General features: G+C 52.1%; 2 protein-coding genes across 4 annotated transcripts in view; one reads left to right on the forward strand and one right to left on the reverse strand.

The window, feature by feature from the left end:
* The window catches only part of GCH1 (GTP cyclohydrolase 1), a 318959-nt gene that overhangs the window by 19691 nt on the left and 281701 nt on the right, over positions 1 to 17567 (forward strand). Inside the window, exons 5-6 of one of the 2 annotated variants that reach the window (XR_007766516.1) lie at positions 292 to 376; positions 973 to 2653. Coding sequence is in view for 1 of the 2 variants with exons in the window: in XM_050897443.1 (XP_050753400.1) it covers positions 292 to 376; positions 973 to 1099 (212 nt within the window). In the remaining variant the exon portion in view is untranslated. Of the gene's footprint in view, positions 1 to 291; positions 377 to 972; positions 3380 to 17567 lie in introns of those variants that run through there. The other variant, XM_050897443.1, reaches the window with a different exon arrangement.
* SAMD4A (sterile alpha motif domain containing 4A) overlaps positions 16201 to 17567 on the reverse strand; it is a 103447-nt gene continuing 102080 nt past the window's right edge. For both annotated transcript variants that reach the window (XM_050897421.1, XM_050897420.1), the window contains one exon: positions 16201 to 16425. In XM_050897421.1, coding sequence (XP_050753378.1) covers positions 16397 to 16425 — 29 coding nt within the window. In that variant the 3' untranslated portion in view covers positions 16201 to 16396. The remainder of the gene's footprint in view (positions 16426 to 17567) is intronic.

Consider the following 17567-nt stretch of genomic DNA (forward strand, 5'->3'; position numbering starts at 1 on the left):
AGAGCTGTTATAACAAATCACGGTAATGCAATTCCTGCAAAGGTGTAATGCAGAATGACTCCCAATATAAACAAGCAAATAAAAGGTCTGCTCCAGGATACAAAACATAAGATAGGATTTGGTACTAATAAAATTTGTTTAGGAAGAGCAGTACTTGTGTGTGTGCGTGTGGTGCTGGTGGGGAGCAGACACACTTGGAAGCGAGGATGCAATGTTGCTATCCAGATGGTGGCGGTGCATTGATGCTGGTCAGATTTAACACCGTGTCTGAACTCCCTGTCTTTCTTTCAGTCCAGGAACGCCTTACCAAACAAATTGCAATAGCCATCACAGAAGCCTTACAGCCCGCTGGAGTTGGAGTGGTTATTGAAGCTACGTAAGTTACTCTGAGCTGTTCCGTGGTAGTGTATGGCCTGCGTGTGATTCCAGCTGCATGCTGCAGAGCCGTTGTGTGTTGCCTCTTTGGCTGCGGTAGCTGTGTGCCGTGCTTGTTTATGAGGCAGAGTGCAGGCAGGAGTGATCCTTGCCCGTTTAGCAAAATGGCCTGGTGGGTTGGAGCCATTTAAAGTGGGGAGCCTACCTTGTCCACTGCAGAGATGTGGCAACTGGCAGTGTGGTCAGCTGTCCCAGTTGCACTGGGTCCGTGCTCTGCCTCAGTTCACCTTCTACTTCCTCAAGTAGAGCAAAGCTTGGGACTAGCGACAGGCATGTCCCCATGATCAGAATGCGCCTTGGAAAGGTGGGATTTTCCTCAGATCAGAGGAGAGAAGGCAGCACTCAGGGGCTGGGAATGTGACTTTCTTTTCCGTAGAGGACAGCTGAGGTACCACTGACAGATGTCCATTCTGGATATGGAGGTTTTGTCACTTCCCCAGAATTTAACGTGACCGTGTAAGAAACGTCTCTCTTTGTGGGATTACTTCTTTCTTTTGCGTGTGCCTGATTTATTGACTCTCCTCTCATTTCTTCTAGGCATATGTGTATGGTAATGCGTGGGGTACAGAAAATGAACAGTAAAACAGTAACCAGCACAATGTTGGGTGTATTCCGGGAAGATCCAAAGACCCGTGAAGAATTCTTGACGCTCATCAGGAGCTGAAACTGTGTTATTCTCTAAATGCACTCTGGAGATTGTTCTGTCCAGTGTCCCTGTCTGTTCTTATTTGTTCCTACATCTCACTTTTAAACTAAATCGTTGTGAATTGTTGTCATAGTCTTTGTGCAGTAAAAGACTTCTGATGGCAAATGAAAAATGTAACGATGAGGTAGGCTCCTGCTGGATTTCCAATGATGCTGATGTCACAGAATTACGAGCGACGAATAGGGTTTTGGAAATGTTTTTCCATCCACAATGCAGAATATACTGTTGTTAGGAGAAAAGTGGGGCTTGGGAGTGAAATGAATATTTATGAAATAGTTGCGTTTATTAGAATAAATATGGAGCAGCACAGGAAACAATAGAAAGGCTGTGGATCCTTGTAGGACCACTTACGCTGCAAATACTGAACCTCTGCTGAAAAGGATGGTCCTGAATTATCTCTGACTATATTTTATTACAAGTCCTGCAGTGGCTGTTTCAATATCTGGATATGTATGTTATACCTCTTTGAGATGTTACCTCTGGTGGTGTTTTATATTCTTGCCAGTATTAACCCTCCTTTTTTGTGTGGTTTTTTTGTTTGTTTGTTTGAGAAATTTAAAACACGTTTTTCATAGCCTCTTAATATGCAGGGAATTAACTTCTAAATTATTTGGGGCACAGTCTTATCTCAATATAAAGGGTTTTATGCACCTTTTTCTCTGTGCCTCAGAATGTCTGACCACTTTAACTGTCAGTTTCTTACTATTTTTAAGCAAACTTCAACAGAGGGGAGGAAAAAACTCCCAGAGTCTGTCTGCAAAGTGCTAAGATATCCAAAGAGGTTTTTAATGATGTTCATATCTTGAGCTTTCCTTCTTGGTTTTCCATGGGTTAGACTGAGAAGCTAAACCTAGTCTGATAATCTGAAAATGAAGATTTCTTTTCAAGTATTTCAAGATTTGCATCTCATAAGCGTTGGACCAAAGGTGAGCACTGAAACCCTGAACACAGCACATTGTACCTCTCCTGCCTGACGGCAGGTCATTTCAGGGCAAAGTAACCTGAAATGACAACAACTTATTTCGTAAGAGCAATTGAGAAAAGCATTTCCAGGGCCATAAAAAATGAATTAAACCACATTTTTTCTGTGTATGTGGCAACCTCTGTATGTGGCAGTGTTGGTACAAAAAGTTTCAGTCAGCTGGACTTGGCTGAACTTCTTATACTTTGTTACAATTTTAATGGGTGTTTTGTAACTCTTAATTGGGAAAACATGAGGCGCAAATGAAAACCACCCTTCTCAAACTAAGCACAGGAGGCAAAACTTAAAAAATAAAATGTCAGCCAGGGTGTCAGATGCCCACAGCGCAGGTTCCCATAGTCCTATTGGCTTTGCTGAATACGAATCCAAGACGTTCTGTACGCTAACCTAAAAGGCAGTTCCTGGCCTGGCAAGCTCGATCTTACCAACATTCCTGTCTCTTGCTTCAACCCGGGTTGGAAACGAAATGGAAATCATGTCCGGTCAAATTTCCATTGGGCCTAAAGAACTTTCAAGAACAACAACCTCATGTGTTTAATTACACTAATTTTACCTTGATGCCCTTCACAGCGTTATTGGGAAAATCTTTTGTAATATCCTCTGTCCTGGATTCTGTAGAGTTAGGTGCTATAAAAGTGTTTGTCTGCTAGCGTAAACAAGCTGTGTGTTGCACACTTATAAAAGACACTAACTCTATGGCATTTGTTTTCCTTAAGTGATTGAGAGCAGATATTGCCACTTTTCAGTTCAGTATGTGTTTCAAATATCCAGCTGAAAAGCCTTAAATCTTTCTTGCCTGAAGTTCCGCGTAAAACTCTTTCTCTTTTTAGCTCAACAACTGGAAGGAGAATTTGAGGACCAAAAGGGCACACACTAGTACATTTGTTTCTCTTTGCTTGCTTTAGTTTGGAAATTAAGTCTCTGTAAAACACTGTCTTGCTCCCTGAGATAATGAAAAGGTTGCGTTTTAACCACTTATCTCTATTCAGGATAAAGTTCGCATTGCACCACCACTGTTTTTTATTTCCATGTGACCTGTAGTCCTTAAAACATACCTCTCTCTACTTGTGGCCTTGGATTTTGTTCACATTTTTGTTGTTGTAAGACTTGGTGCGTTTTTTGGAGCATTAGTATTGTTCAAATACACAAGCTTTAACTACAACCAGTGTGTATATATGTATAGTACATACAGCCTGCTGTTGTACCACGTAAAAGTCCATTGTCTTTAAAACATTAAAGCACAGTATTATCCTTTGGAGTGGTAGCATCCTTGGTGACTTGGAGCCGATGGCATCGCACACGGAAGCGGCGCAAGCTCCGTCTCCGTGGGTGGGGGTTGTTCCTGCACTAGCAGGCGCTCCAAGCCTGTGATGAGACGTTGGGTTGCTCTTCAGGGACGGTAGTGGCTTCTTGTCCCCAGATGAGTCCCCATTTGTTGACTGGGCAGCAAAAAACCCCCAAGATTTGGTGTCGCTGCCTTCTTGCTGGTCCTGGGTGCCAGAAGAATCGACAGCAAATGCATTGGGGCAGGGAAGGTGGGAGGCGGTGGAGCGGCAGTTGCACGCGTCGAGGCTTATGTGGGCTTAGAGTCCTCTTGTGCGCTCCTTCAGCTGTTCTGGGTGCCTCGTCACACTTTACTGAGGAAATACCTGGTTCCTGGCCAAATATTCAAATTCCCTGAACAAATATATCCTAAGAGCAGACACGACGCAGGTGCGACGAGAGACCTTGGAGCTGAAGTCTTGGTTGTGCAACGCATAGCAATGAGCTCAGCCTGCGCCAGCAGAAGCTGTACTGCTCCTTCAGGGTAGGGAGGCTGTCTTAGCGACACTCCTGCTGTCCTCCAGCCTCCCTGCTGTCCTCCCAGGATGCAGATATTGCTGAGATTCAGGGGAAAAAAAAAAAAAATATAAAATTTACAGGTCCCGCGCTCCCGAGGAGCGTTGTAGCCAAAGCTTTGCCAATGGGCGGTATAGAGGGAAGGGGGACTGCGTGGGCTGCGTGTGGCCGTGCTTGTACACCCGTGGACAGCATGCAGCCGCCCCGTCCCTTCGCAGCATCCAGAGCCACCAGAAGGAAAGCGGGCTGTGCTCCAGGTAAGTCCCTTTGTAGCCCTTCCACGCTTAATGTTTGCTCTTCTATATTGCCAGGCAGTTTCAAGAGGCAGATGGTGTCTGTGCTGCGGTTGGAGCCGTGAGTGTGCCGACAGATGAGCGTGACCTTCTGCAAGCTGCCCACCTCTGCCAGGAGCCCTCAGCAGGCTGCGTTGGCCCAGGCTTTTCTGCTGCCTGGATGAGAAAAAGAGAGAAAAAAGAAGACATTAAATGCCTGTACGAAAAGTAACTCTATCCCAGCCAAAACCAGCACAGCTTCTTTAATCTCTTACCTGCTTCTCTGTGCTGAAGCGCAAAATAAACCAGGCAACCGGAGAAGTTTTCAGGCCGCAGGCGGGGATGGGGAATCTGCTGGTACAGCGTGGCTTTGTGGGCGAGCGCTGTGGCAGTCAGAAACGGAGAAGGAATAATGAATGAAAGCCCCCTCCAGCCCTTCGTGGCTTGGTTGTTGTTTTGTTTTGGTTTGGTTTGTTTTCCCAAATGGCCTGTCCTATTTGGAAATAACCCTCCTGGGAAGCCCCGGGAGCATTGTCAAGAATTGTCTTTGTCGTGAAGCTGAGTTACTTCTGTGTTTCCCACGGTTGTACGTTAAAGCTGGTGATTGTGGTGGGAAACAGCCTGTTTGTCAAAACAGGCACTTCTGCAAGAGATTTTCTATTCCCTGCCTCTCTATTTTTTTTTTTTTAGGTGTGGGATTGGGAAGGAGCCTCCCTGGTGTTGTGGTCATGGCAAAATCTGTTTTCTTTGGGGTGAAAAAATATTCAGCTTGAAAGTCTTTACAGCTCAAAAAAGAAAAAAGGAGAGAGAGAGAACCAAATCTGTAAAAGAACCAAAACCTGTTATTAAGGTGACGTCCTCCCACCCCTAACCTACCACAGCTCCCAAGATCCCGCCTGCTTTATCACTTGCTCTATTCGTTTCCCGATGCCCTCCAGTGGTACGCGTTGCTTCTCAGGTGGTTTTTTCTCAAGAGTCCCCCATATAAGCAGCTTCTTTGTGTTTTTTCTATCACTGTGCTTTACTTTGATGGTGTCTCCCATCATCTCCTGCACACATGCCGCGGAGTGACCGATCAGCGAGTCCCCAGGCCGTGCGCAGCCGGGTCCTTGGCACAGGCTCTTTGGGCCTCTCCCCTTGCGTTCCACCTCTGGGTGCAGGCTGATGCTTCGGTTCAGGCAACTTTTCACAGCTAGGAGCCCCGGGAGGTGGTTAGTCCCGCTTATCTCAGGGTGCGAAGAGGTGGCCTTAGTTCCCTCGTGCTGTGGTGTGAATTCTCTACAGAGACCTGGCTGGTGGGTTACTTGCTCTGCCAGCGTGTCCCAGCTGTCCCTGATGTGGGAGCTTGCTGGAGATGGGGATGCCTCTCCTGGAAACCCTGGGCAGATATCTCCTTCCCAGCTGCATTGCCTGTGACTGGACCTCATGCCGTCTTCACGCTCCCAAGGCCGCTGTAGATTTTTTACGTTCTCTGCTACAAAGCACAAGTCCCAAAACTTCTTCCTCAAAGCACCCTCTTGCGTACGAGGTCCTGCTGCTGGTCATCAGGATGGCTCAGGTAGGTGGTGAATAACGAATGCTGCTGCCCAAAGACGTGAGAGCTGCCAGCCCAACCCAACCTGTCCCCAGGGGAGCTCATGGAAACATGGCCAGCCTTATGGTTAGGTCTTTGAGAGCGAGGTATGAGGAACCTGGGCAGTAGCAGCTAGCTGGGAAACCCTGACAGACGGCTAGCCTGCAGCTCTGAGGGTTCAGCAGGGGGGAGCTGCAAGCTAGAGTCGGACTGGGGTGTCCGTCGGTGCGGTATGGGTTCCTGAGCGGGTGGCTGTTGTCCACGTCTCACCCAGGCTGAGTACCTGTCTGCACTTGTGGGGGGAGCATCAGCAGACGTCTGCCTTTCCTTGGGCATTTTACCCAAGGGATCCCAAAATAGGGATCTTTCTAGCCCAAAATCTGCCTTCCGAGTGGCTGAGCGGCTGCAATCAGGGGATTCTGATCATCCTGGAGGCCTTATGCAGCCGTCGGAACCTTCCAGCAGCCCACAGTTGCTTAATGAGCTCAGATTGCTCATTACCTGGCCTCTGGTTTCTGCCCCTGCTCTCTCGAGTGAGTTGTCGGCGTTGGGAAAGAGCCCCCAACCAGCCGTGCCCTTTGAGCTTTGGCTGAGCCCTTCTGCTGAACTCCTGGAAATAACCTTTATGAAAAGCTTTGCCTTCCAGTTGTATTTAAAGTTGCAGTCATGATTTAGTAGTGGAGAGGATATAAAACGTTAAAGCTCTTTTTAATAAGTCTTGGGTTGGGCTGTTAACAGGGACGGGAACTAAATCACAGTGTTCAAAGAAATTTTGCTAAAATACCCGAAGAATATAATAAGGAGGAATTTATTTACTTTTTTTTTTAACAACTTTGTATTGTGTTTTTGGTGTTGGGGCTTTGCAGGGGCGGTTTTGGTGGAGTGGACCGTACCACGTTACCTCTCTATTTGCTCTGCTGCTCCGTATCGCGATTGCAACAGTAAAGCAAAGGTTAAAAATCCACCAGAAGAGCGGCTAACTGAGCTACACCGGCCTGTGAACTATTTTAAAAGTGCTAAGGCAAACCACAATGGGGCTGCTTTTGCCTGGGGTGTACAAATGCCACCAAGGCAGCAATTCCTGGGTGGGTGCTCACCACCCAACCTTCACGTGTGACCTGGGGAACCCTTTACTGGGTGCTATGGGAGGGAGTTATGCCTCGGCTTCGTCCTGCCCTGGCCGTGGGTGCCCGTACACCCTCTCAGCATCCCGCTGTTCCCCTAGAGAAGCTGTATCTCACCGTACCGCTGGCATTTCTTTAGCTCCCTCATCTTGCAACCCCAACCTGCCGGAGAGCTGTGGGAGCGGGTGGAGGAGGTGTCTTCCATGGCTCCAGCCGGGACACGCTGCAGCGCATCCATGCGTAGGAAAAAGGCAAAATTTCTGTTTCCTGTATAAATAATGTTACCAGCATCAGTGACATTATCACAAGCAGATTAGCCAACGAATGACTGGTGTGGGGGGGGTATCTTTATAGTAAAACAAATGGTAAATTTGTTTTTACCTATTATTTTTACCTACTACAGAGAGGAAGGGATCGTCCTTTGCCTGTGTTTTCTGCTCTAGCCAGAAATATCGCAAGTCATGCGGCCCATAGATACGTTAATTATTGGAAAACAAAAACTTTGCCTTAAAAAACTGCCCCATTGGCGTCACCTTCATAACGTACCCACGGGATACATTTAGGATCTCCGTTTGCTTTTAAAGTCATGTAGGTTGACAGCCCTTAGCCCTGTGTAAACACTTCCTATGGGGACCCCAATCCACGCAGCCACGGGGGTGCCGGCCCAGGCTGCACCTCAGGTCTGTGCTTATCTTCTCCAGTCTCTTCTCCATCGCTCATCACCTGGGGAGATAAACTGGGAGGGAAATGGGTATTATCGCAAGGGGCCAAGGCAGCTGGAGGAGAGAAAGAGAAGGATGGGAAAGGTTTTTGTAGGGAAGCAGCAGCAGCAGCAGTGGGAGGGATAGCTGGTAAGAGGGTTGCAAAGGTCCTGGCTCCGGCAGGGTGATGCTCAAGGTCAGTGATGCTGCGGAGAGGGGAAAGAGAGCTGGGCTGGGTCCCAGCCTCCGCAGCCGCCTGCCCATGCCCAGGGACGCACAGTCTGTGGCTCCCTCTGCCGAGCCCGGCCCCGAGCTCTGCTCGTCGCGGGAGAGGAGCGAGAGCTTTCATGGGGGCTGGAAATGCTTTTTTGGGGAGTTCTGGGGGTCACCCCGATGCCAGGCTGGGGGCACGGGGGGTGGGAGAGCGGCACCCAGCCCCTCTGCTGCATCCCGCTGCTGGATGCTGCTGCCCTGGGGAGCGAACGCCCGCCCGCCCGTGCCGCCTCTTCGCGGGGATGGAGATGGTGCTGCTTTGTCAAAAAGCAGGGGGTAACCTGCCAGGATGATTTTTTTATTATTATTATTATTATTATTTAAAGTTGGCCAAAAATCTATTTTCTGTAGAAAAGTAGGAATTCTGGCTGAGCTGGGCAATTTCTCCTCTGACCAGGCTCGGTCAGCAGGGTGTTTTCTTAAAGAAAAGAGGGGAAAGGCTGCTTTGCTCTTCCAGGCACCGCCAGGCTGTAAGCACCGCTCTGCTGCCTGCCCAGAGCACGGCTGCCGGCCCCGGCTCTGCCTGCGCTGAGCTTTGGGCGAAGCCACGGTCCGTCCTTCTCCGACTGCTCCTTTCATTGGTGCCAGTGGCTCCACGGCAGCCAGTGCAGCTCTGGGACCCTCTCCCCCAGATTGCACAGGGATGGGTGCTGTTGCTAGACTAATTTAAGCATCCGTCACCAAGCTCCTTGCTGGGAGATGCAGAGAGGTGGCCTCATCTTCATAAGGCTGCAAACTCTGCCCATGTGGAGATATATAGATACATAGATATATAGATATATGGTGTCCATTCTGATCCTGTGCCAGGACCTGTGGATGCAGGGACCACTTCCACCGCCCTGCGCGAGCGATGCCGCAGCCCCGAGGTGCCTGTGCCAGGTGTACGTTGCCGAGCTATTTACAGATCCCAATTAAAAATAGCTCCCTGGAGCGCTCGGCGACGGTGCTGAGCCCCGCGGTGAATTCACTCTCTAAAAAGCGCTGTCAAACATCTGCCTCTGCCGCAGCTGAACAGCATCAGGCCGCTTACAGGAACAACCGGCCCCTCGCAGCCTCGGGTTCGGATGCACCAGCTCTAGGAATATTTTCCTCCCCGGGGGCCAGATGGCATCGCTTGCTGCTCATGAGGAGGTGGCAGAGGCCACGCTGAGCGAAACAGTCGCGCCACCGGTGACGAGCCCTGTGCTGCTGGCGTGGGCTGCCAGCCCGGGGCTCCGAGGAGCAGCACGGCAGCGGCAATTTGGTATATTCCGGGAGCGGGTCCCTGGCTGGCAGACAGCCCACCGTTATCATCCAGCCTCTCCCACGCAGCCTCAGCCAACAGACTTGGGGAATTAATTATTCCTTGAACTCGAGGAGCTCTTCTGGTAAAGCCCTCTCCATTTTGATTAAAAACTTTCCTGTAATGGGAAATCCTTGCCTACTGCCGCTGATAAATTGTTCCCCTGGCTATTCCCCTCGCTGTTAAATATGAGGCGTTTGTACCCGCACCGGGAGCCTGGGGTTAAAGCCAAAGGGACAAGAGCATCACCCGGGCAGTCGCCGGGGAGGGTGCACCGGGGTGGCTGCCCCAGCTTCGAGGGCTGGGGCTCCTTCTCCATCACCCTTTGGGGTAGACGTAGAAAAGACCCTGTTAACAAGATAACCTGGGGTTATCCTGCGCCTGCCAGGGACACTGCAGAGACCGAGACAGCCCAGCAGCTGCTAAAACAGCGGCCACCACCTCCTGTCTTTGCTCCCGGCTGGACGTGGGCTGCAGCCTCCGCAGAACGGGAGCCCGACTCCCCCAGGCTGGACGGGGCTCAGGCATGGCGTAATCTGGGAGCACAGGTTAGTAAAGCCTTTAGTCTCTGGTACTGATTCATCCAACAGCTCCTGAGAGCATGGAAATGTTTTTTTTCTCTTGCTTTTCCTTTTTTAAGCCTCTTGCCAGTTTGCCTGTCAGCAGGACCCACAGACTCTCCCTAACCGCGTGGCTGCTGCGGACTTTCCTTGGAGTCTTTCAGCCCCTCCAGCTCCAATTTTCCATCCCAGGGCTTTTTGCTTTTTCCTTTCCCTTTTCCTTCTCTATTAGTGCAACAAACCCGTGCTTTGAGACCCAGACGGCAGGCACACGTACGTGGAAAGGCAAACTGTTTATGGAAGGAAACGGCATTTCGCTGGGGTTTAGGTAATGCTTTTCTTAGCCGCGTTGGGAGGGCTGATGCACGGCGGGTGCAGGGAGCCGGTTGCCTGTGGGCTGTGGAGGTGGGTGCTCTCCTGGGCAGGGTAATTTGGGTGGGACTGAAGGCCACAATGAATCTTTCCCTCCTGGGGTGGCCCGGCCCACGATGCTCAGGAGCATCTTTAAATAGAAGGGGCTTGAGGACACGCTTTCGGGGTGCTTGGCCTCGTCAGCAGTTGGGGAGCTTGCTAAGAGTCTCTTCCAAGGAGAAGCAGCAGATGAGGCTTTCAAACAACCTGAAGAAGCCCCATGTGTGCAGATTCTGCTCATCATGGGGGACATTAGCCACACTGATGCCTGCTGGAGGGACACCAAGGCAGGGTCCAGGCCTCCCAGGAGGTCTCTGGAGGGCATCCATCATGTTGTCCTGACACAGGCAAGCGAGGGGAGACGCTCTGCTGCATCTCGTGCTTGCAACCCAGTAAAGACTGGTGGGGGACATGAAGGTCAGGGGCAGCGCTGGATGCCCAAGGAGCTCCTGACACAACTCAGACATTAAAAGGAACCGTACAAGCGGTGGAAGCAGGGGCCCCAGGAGAAGCATAGGGACACTGTGTGGGCATCCAGGGATGGGGTTTGGGAAGCCAAAGCTCACCTGGTGTTGGATCTGGTGAGGGATGTGGACGTGCACAAGTCCATGGGGGCTGACGGGCTGCACCCACGGGTGCTGCGGGAGCCACTGCAAAGCCACTGTTAGTGATCTTGGAAAGAGCATGGTGATCGGGGAGGTTTCTGAGGACTGGAAGAGAGCAAAAGTCACTCCTTCGCTCAAGGACAAGAAGGAGGCTCGGGGGAGCTGCAGGCCGGTCAGCTTCACCTCCACCCCTGTGAAGGTGGTGGAGCAACTAAGCCTGGATGCCTTTTCCAGACACCTGAAGGACAAGAAGGTGATGGGGAACAGTCAGCGTGGCTTCACAAAGGGAACGTGGGCCCATCCAGCCTTCTGCGGTGCGATGACTGGCCCAGCGGACGAGGGCAGAGCAGCGGGTGCTTTATCTTGACTTCAGTGAGGCTTTTGGCACTATCATCTCCCACAACACCTTCATGGACAAGCTGATGAAGTACAGGCTGGATAAGCTGACATTGATGTGGGTTGAAAACTGGCTGACCGGCTGGGCTCAGAGGGCTGGGTTCACTGGCACAAAGTCCAGCTGGAGACTGGTCACTAGTGGTGTACCCCAGGGGTCAATAATGGGGCCAACTACTCTTTAACTTCGTCATTCATGGCCTGGACACCGGGACGCTGTCAGCACGTCTGCAGCTAATACAAAACTGGGAGGAGTGGCTGATGCACCAGAGGGGCATGCTGCCTTTCAGAGGGACCTGGACAGGCTGGAGATACGGGCTGAGAGGAACCTCATGAAGTTCAGCAAGGGGCCGAGTCCTGCTGCTGGGGAGGGATAACCCCACGCACCAGTGCACACTGGGGGCTGACCGGGTGGAAAGCAGCTTTGCAGAGAAGGGCCTGGGAGGCCTGGTGGACGCCAAGCTGCCCACGAGCTAGCAGTCCACCCTCCCAGCCAAGGTGGCCACCAGCATCCTGAGCTGCATTAAGAAGACCACCTCCAGCAGGTCAAGGGAGGTGATCCTGCCCCTCTGCTCAGCACTGGTGAGACACGCCTGGTGTGCTGGGCCAGTGCTGGGCTCCCCAGTACAGGAGGGACAGGGACATATGAGTGCAGCGAATGGCCAAGCTGCTGATGATTTAGAGCTTGGACTGGCTGAGAAATGCCTGCAGGAGCTGGGCTTGGTCTGCTTGGAGAAGTGGCGGCTCAGGGGGATCTTACTGAGACGAGGGGAATAAAAATGAGCTACAAGAGGCAACGGCCACAAGCTGAAACACAGGAAATCCCATCGAAATGTCAGAAAAAAGCCTTTTTTTAACCATAAGTGTGGTCTAACCCTGAACCAGGCTGCCCGGCGAGGTTGCGCAGCCACCACCCCCGGAGGTAACCAACCCCTCCCCGAGCATCCCGCTCTCGCTGCCCCTGCGCTGAGCCAGGGGTGGGATGGGGCGATCTGGGGGGCCCCTGCCACCCTCAGCGAGGCGGTGACGCTGCCAACAGCACCAGCCCGCGCAGAGCCCCAAAGCTGAGAAAATACGGAAAAACCCGGGCCAGAAGTCACGGCCCTGCCCTCGGCACCTCCTGCGGCCGAGCACCCACGGCAAGCACCCGCGCCAGCTCAGAGCACCCTTCCCTGCTCGCTCTGGCCCAAGGCGGCTCTGAAATTTGCAGGTTTTAAGCCCAGCATCAGCCCAGCCTTAAAAACCCGACCCAAATGTCTCCACGCACACGCTGAGGCTCTCGGCCAAGCCGGTTCCTCCGTATGCCTCCGCAGTCTCAGCTGCAGCCTCCAAGCTGCTCCAGCCCCAATTCCTGCTGATTTCAAAAGAAAATCCCGTATCTAAACAGCTCCCGGGGCGTGGGCGTCCCAAAGGGACAGAGAAGCGGCTGCGTGGGGAATGCCGGGGATTTGTAAGCCCTGCCACGGGCTTTATATAAAGATAATAAACCTCCCTGCAGAACTACGCAACTCCTCCTCCCCTCTCTTACCCCACGGGGCTGGCCATTTATTTTAGTCTCTTTTTTTTTTTTTTTTAAAGTACGAGGCCGTCTGCCAAGAAGAGCGTAAATAAGGAGGCGCCACACCCCAGTGTTACAAAACCTTGTATTAATCATCTTCCTTCACTTTCAATATAACGTTGATATGAAATATAGCCATGATTCCTAGTTACATGGGAGGAAATGAGTAATAAATACATTGGAGCAAGTTGAAATCACGAGGGTGTTTCACTGGGAACAACATTTGAAAACTGTACACTTGCAAAGACCGGCATCTCCAAACATTAGTATTTCTTTATATCGGGAAGCTTTTACATGTAACAAACATGCTATTTCCATATATGACCAAAAAAAAAAAAAATTTAAAAAATATGCATTGCTCGGCAACATTAACTAGGCAAAAATAGTTCTTTGTGCACTAACTTTGTACAGAAAAACCAGGACTAAAGGCATGCATGTACAATAAAAGGCTGCCCGGGAACGGCATGCAACAGAAGAGAATTCAAAGCTTTTTAAAGTAAGCTTACAATATGCATAAATACATAAGGGTTATATATATATTAATAAGGGAGGAAGTATTCTGTTTAACATTATTAACATTCCTGTTTTTTTTTTTTTTTCTTCTTATTCCTCCCAGAGGAATACACATTCACCTTTAAGTAAAGATAAAGGAATACAAAAAATAAAACTCACTTTGCAAACTCTGATGACTCGTATAAAATCAACTTTAGTGTTATCGTCGCTGTGTGCAAATTATAGACGTCTGCAGGACCCACTTTCCATCAGGCACATTCAGAAAGCCAAACCTGGGGCACGGCCGCACCCCGACATGGAGAAAGGTGACAACAGAAATAGTTTCCCTAAGCGCTGACCAAACTCGAGCTTCGCTCCGCGCCGCTCGCGGGCGTAAATCACAGTTTTGGATTTTCCTGCTGGATGCTGGCCGGGCTTGAACCCCCTCCCCGCTCCTCCCCGAAGATTTTTTAATGAGCTGAGCAAGCAAAGGCAAAGCCCAGCTCAAGTCCAGTCGAGCTCAGGGCTTGTCCCTGGGGAGGGGGAGGACACCTCGAAAGAAAAGGTTGGTTGGTTGGGTTTTTTTTCTTTCCCCTGGGTGTCGCAGCCGCGGGGAGCATCCGCCGGACCCAAGGACACTTGGGCGCTGAGCTGGCTGGCCTCCCCCGCCGCAGCTGGGGACGGCTCAGGGGAACAGCACCAGTAAAAGGTCCCCGGCGGGCGCTGGGGGGGCCAGGGGCTGTCTCTGGGAGAGCGGGGAGGGGGGAGATGCCCACCCGACGTCGCGACATCTCCCTCGCCACGACGCGCGCGTGGTACAAAACAGTTGCACGTGGGGTGAACGGGTGAATACAAAAAAGAAAGGCACTGCCGCTTTATTACTAAAGATTTGACTTCACAGCCTCACTCATGCAACTGTTGGGGTATTTTTTTTTTCTTTTTTCTTTTTATAAATAATTTTTATTTTCTTTTAGGATTCAAGCTTTTTTTTTTTTTTCCTTTTTCTTTTTTTAAACTTCTTTCACTGGAGCTCTGCTGCCTGCACTCAGCACAGGCAACCCAGAGCCAGGCAGGACTTCTCGAACGCAACTGAAGCCGCTTTTTTTTTTTTTTTTTACTTAAAAAAAAAACAACAAGAAACAGCAAACACAACTAAGTCGTTATTAACCTATACACTGTCAATGGAAAATAAGCTTTTTTTTTTTTTTAACAAAAGGAAAAAACAATTGAATTATTTGGTGGTTGTTAATAACAGACATTATCATGGTTCCCAGCCATAGCAAGTTAATATGTAATATATCCAAAATAATATCTCTTAACAATCAGATAACCTCTGTTTCTATAGTCAGCGAAGGAATAAATAGAATTTCAGCTCCGTAAATACATTTGAGCCTTCCCTGGGGGAGGCTCCTGCTACGGCGGTTGTGTTCACACCTCGGTTTCGTACAACCTGGGGGTGCTCGGGGGGTGACCCAGGTCCCCAGCGCCGGCCGGCGTCTGCGGCTCAGCCACCCCCCCCCCCCCGGCCCCCCGCTTCGCCTTCACCTCCTCACACCTCTTCCCAACCTCCCTCGCTTTCGGGTTTTCCCTTCTCCACTCCCCCTGCGCACGCTCCCCCCATCTCATGCCTGCCGGCAAGCAGGACACCAAGGAACAGCAAACATAAAACATTGCATTTGGCACTTGTTTCTGGTTTGTTTTGGTTTTTTTTTTTTTTAAGAAAACAACTTAAAAATGCTGCATGGCAAATGGATTCACACATCTCCCATCCCCGCCGGCCCAGCCGATGCTCCAGTTTCCCCCTTAGCCCCCGAGCCCTGCTCCGGCCAGTGCCGGCACACGCTGCTGCCCATCGGTGCTCATGGCCGAGCTCATTTTGGGAATATCGCTGGCTGCCGCTCCCACCCATCACCTCCCTTCATTAATTAATTTTAAATCCATTATTATTCCATCAGAGGACTCGGAGCAGCACCAGGGCCGGCAGGAGCGAAGCCGCCGCTACGGCGAGCATCGCTGCGGGCGCCGACGGCTTTTCTGGCCCCGATCTCGCTTTGAGCACAGGCTTGAGCAGCGCCGTGTCGGATGTAGCTATTTAACGCCCTCCGACCAAATTTAGCTCCCCGTTACAAAAAGCAACATGGCGGCAGGTGAGGGGGCAGCCGAGCCACCGCCATCCACGTCTCCTCCCCGGCACACATTTAATGCCAAGAAAACGGGGCTGTGAAGCTGCATTTCGGTGCCCTTTGGGGCTTTTTATTTGGCTAAATAAAACCGCACGCTCGCTCCCAAGCCTCCTTCATCCCTCGTCGACCACCCCAGGGCTGGAAAAGCCCGTTATGGCTGGATTTTGGCAGGCTGGGGGCAGATGTGTAAAGCCACGGATGCAGCACCTTCCCGGTACCCGCGCAGGCAAGGCAAGAGACAGGGAAACTCACCCAGCGTCCCCCCCCCTGCTTTGCCGACATCCCCCGGGACCCTCCACCGGGCGAGATGCCTCCCCCCACGTCCCCGCACCCCGACCCTCGCCGGGGGCACAGGGACAGGGGTCCGACCCCGCGCCCGGCAGGCGCCCGCCGACCCTCCACCTCCGCTGCCCTGTGCACAACGCTGCCTCGAAACTGCGGATGCTCTTGGCTAAACTGAAAGGAAATTTTGGGGTTTTGTTGTTTTTTTTTTTAAATCTGGGCTTGCCGGGCCAGTCCGTGCAGCGAAACTCAAGGGACGGGACCACTGGCTCCAAAGCCCCCGGCGGGACAGGCAAATCCTCCCCAAAGGGTTTTTGGTCACACACCCCCGCGTGATATTCGATATTCATTTGTAACCTCGTCCAGAAACAGGGTTTGCCCACGGTGCTCCGGTGAACCCTCCGTTGTCAGCACTCTCCTGCCGCGTTCCCCCCCCCCACCCTCCCCATGCTTTTTCATCGTCGTCATTGATTTTCTGCCATTTCCCCCCCCCCCCCCCCAGCATGGATGTAATAAATGACAACACAAATTCCAAGTCTAATGATATGTTCACAAGGACAATCTACACATTCACAAAATTAAAACAGGAGAGAGAGAAAGAGAGAGGAGAGAGGAGAGAGAGGAGAAAGGATGCAAGCTATCGCTGAGGCTCCCTGCAAGCCCCGACCTCGCCGCTGGACCCGCAGCAGTTGTTCTCCCGGCCAGCGTCCTCGTCGCGACGCCTTCTAGATCGTGGAGGTTCGGTCAACACCATCTGCAAGCGGGAAGGGAGAGTTAGGAGCAGCCCTGGCGAGCAGCCGCTCACCTTGCACCGATCCCCCCCCCCCGAGCCGGGGAGCTGGGGAGAGGATGGACCCCCAGAGCACCCCCCAACCCACGGCCCCTGCGGCGAGGTGGCACCACGGGGCCACCCCTACCCCCTCATCTCCCCAAGGGGGTGCAGAAGGGTTTTGGGGTGTCAGCACTCTGCCGATGCCTCTGTGCCACCGTCTGTCCCCACCCTGCGGCAGCCCCCCAGTCCTCCCCAGCAGTCGCCGTCCCAACACCAGTCCAGGCTTTCTGCCACCTCCCCACGGCACCTTTCCCAGGAGCAGAGGGGGTTTCTGGGCAGCCCGGACTCACCGCAAGGTCGGTGCGAGTCTGGGAACCCCCTTACAGCGGGACAAGTTCGTGACACACTGCCCAGGAGTGGGGGGGGACGACGGGGACAGAGCCGGTCCCGGAGGGGGGCTGCCTTGCCCCCCAGCCCTGCAACACCCGCACCACAGAGGATGCAAAATTTTCCTCCCTCTGAGGATCATGGCAGCAAAAAAACCCAAACAACCTGGGAGTTGTTTCTGTCTTCCCAGAGCCCCCGTCCCCAGTGTTCCCTGACAGCAGGGACACATCCAGCCACAGCCCCGAGCCCAGGAGCGAGGGGTCCATGACCCATCCCAAAGCCGCACAAACGACCCTGCTGCCAGCGGCCCCCTCTCCTCCACCCCCCCCGGGCGCCAGCAGCTCTTACGGGGCCAGAAATCAACCCCCAACAGCATTTCCAACCCTCCAGCCCTCCTCCAGCCCCAACCACCCCCCAGCCCCCATCCCAAACCTCCATCCCTGGGGACAGAAAGCGGCGGGAGGGGGGTGGCTCCCAGGGTAGCCCCCGAACAGAGCGTTCCCTGTTATGCTACCCAGGGCATCACGGCCGCCTCCCTCCTTATGACTAAAAACAAACAGGTTTGTTACGCCTTTGTTTTTTTCTCCCCCGAAGGTTTATTTTTTTAAGAGCAATTTATAGCACGACCAGTTTCGAGAGGCTCGGGGTATGTGACCTGGAAAAAATAACTCGGAGGAACAGTACCCCGCAGAGGAATCAAGACGGCTAAGCCTCGCCCGGGCACACGCCGGAGAAAC

This window comes from Gymnogyps californianus, chromosome 5 (genome assembly GCF_018139145.2).
Source record: "Gymnogyps californianus isolate 813 chromosome 5, ASM1813914v2, whole genome shotgun sequence".
Lineage (NCBI taxonomy): Eukaryota > Metazoa > Chordata > Aves > Accipitriformes > Cathartidae > Gymnogyps > Gymnogyps californianus.